We start from the raw sequence: 449 nt of genomic DNA, 5'->3' as shown, positions 1-449 counted from the left end.
CCAGTGGTTGTGATTGGTGGAGTAATGGATTCTATGGGTGGGATTCTCTCTGTTGTTGTAGACACTGATGGGATGGACTGGTTTGAGGCTTCTGGTACTAAGAACATGTTTTATATTAATATTAATCAATTTTAAACAAAACCTAGAAATATAAATGGCTATTGACAATAACATATGAGTAAATACTCACCTACACAGAAAGCTGAGCAAAACATTGGCTTGACAAACTCATAAACATAGTAATTTCCAGGACATGCTTTGACTCTTATAGGGTGGGATGTGTAAGTACAGCAGCCACCCCATGCAGAAGGACAGACCTGACGGAGGACCACTCCATCTTCCAGCTGTGGATGAGTGCCGTTTAGTGACAGTGGGGATTGCGTCCCACACATGCCTTGATTTACGCATGATTCTGGCATCTGGGCATTTTGACCATTGTAGAACAGCCT

At 42.3% G+C, this 449-nt stretch overlaps 1 protein-coding gene across 1 annotated transcript in view; it reads right to left on the bottom strand.

The window, feature by feature from the left end:
* LOC107566864 (uncharacterized) overlaps positions 1-449 on the bottom strand; it is a gene marked incomplete at its 5' end in the record, with an annotated part of 34,467 nt that overhangs the window by 33,693 nt on the left and 325 nt on the right. Inside the window, 2 exons of the mRNA XM_016252425.1 lie at positions 16-88; positions 191-449. The exon at positions 191-449 is cut by the window's right edge and continues 152 nt beyond it. Of these exons, the coding sequence (XP_016107911.1) occupies positions 16-88; positions 191-449 (332 nt within the window). The remainder of the gene's footprint in view (positions 1-15; positions 89-190) is intronic.

The sequence above is a fragment of the Sinocyclocheilus grahami genome, unplaced genomic scaffold (assembly GCF_001515645.1).
Source record: "Sinocyclocheilus grahami isolate Dianchi unplaced genomic scaffold, SAMN03320097.WGS_v1.1 scaffold1107.1, whole genome shotgun sequence".
In the NCBI taxonomy this organism is placed as follows: Eukaryota; Metazoa; Chordata; class Actinopteri; order Cypriniformes; family Cyprinidae; genus Sinocyclocheilus; species Sinocyclocheilus grahami.
This window is presented reverse-complemented; position numbering and strand designations above follow the sequence as displayed.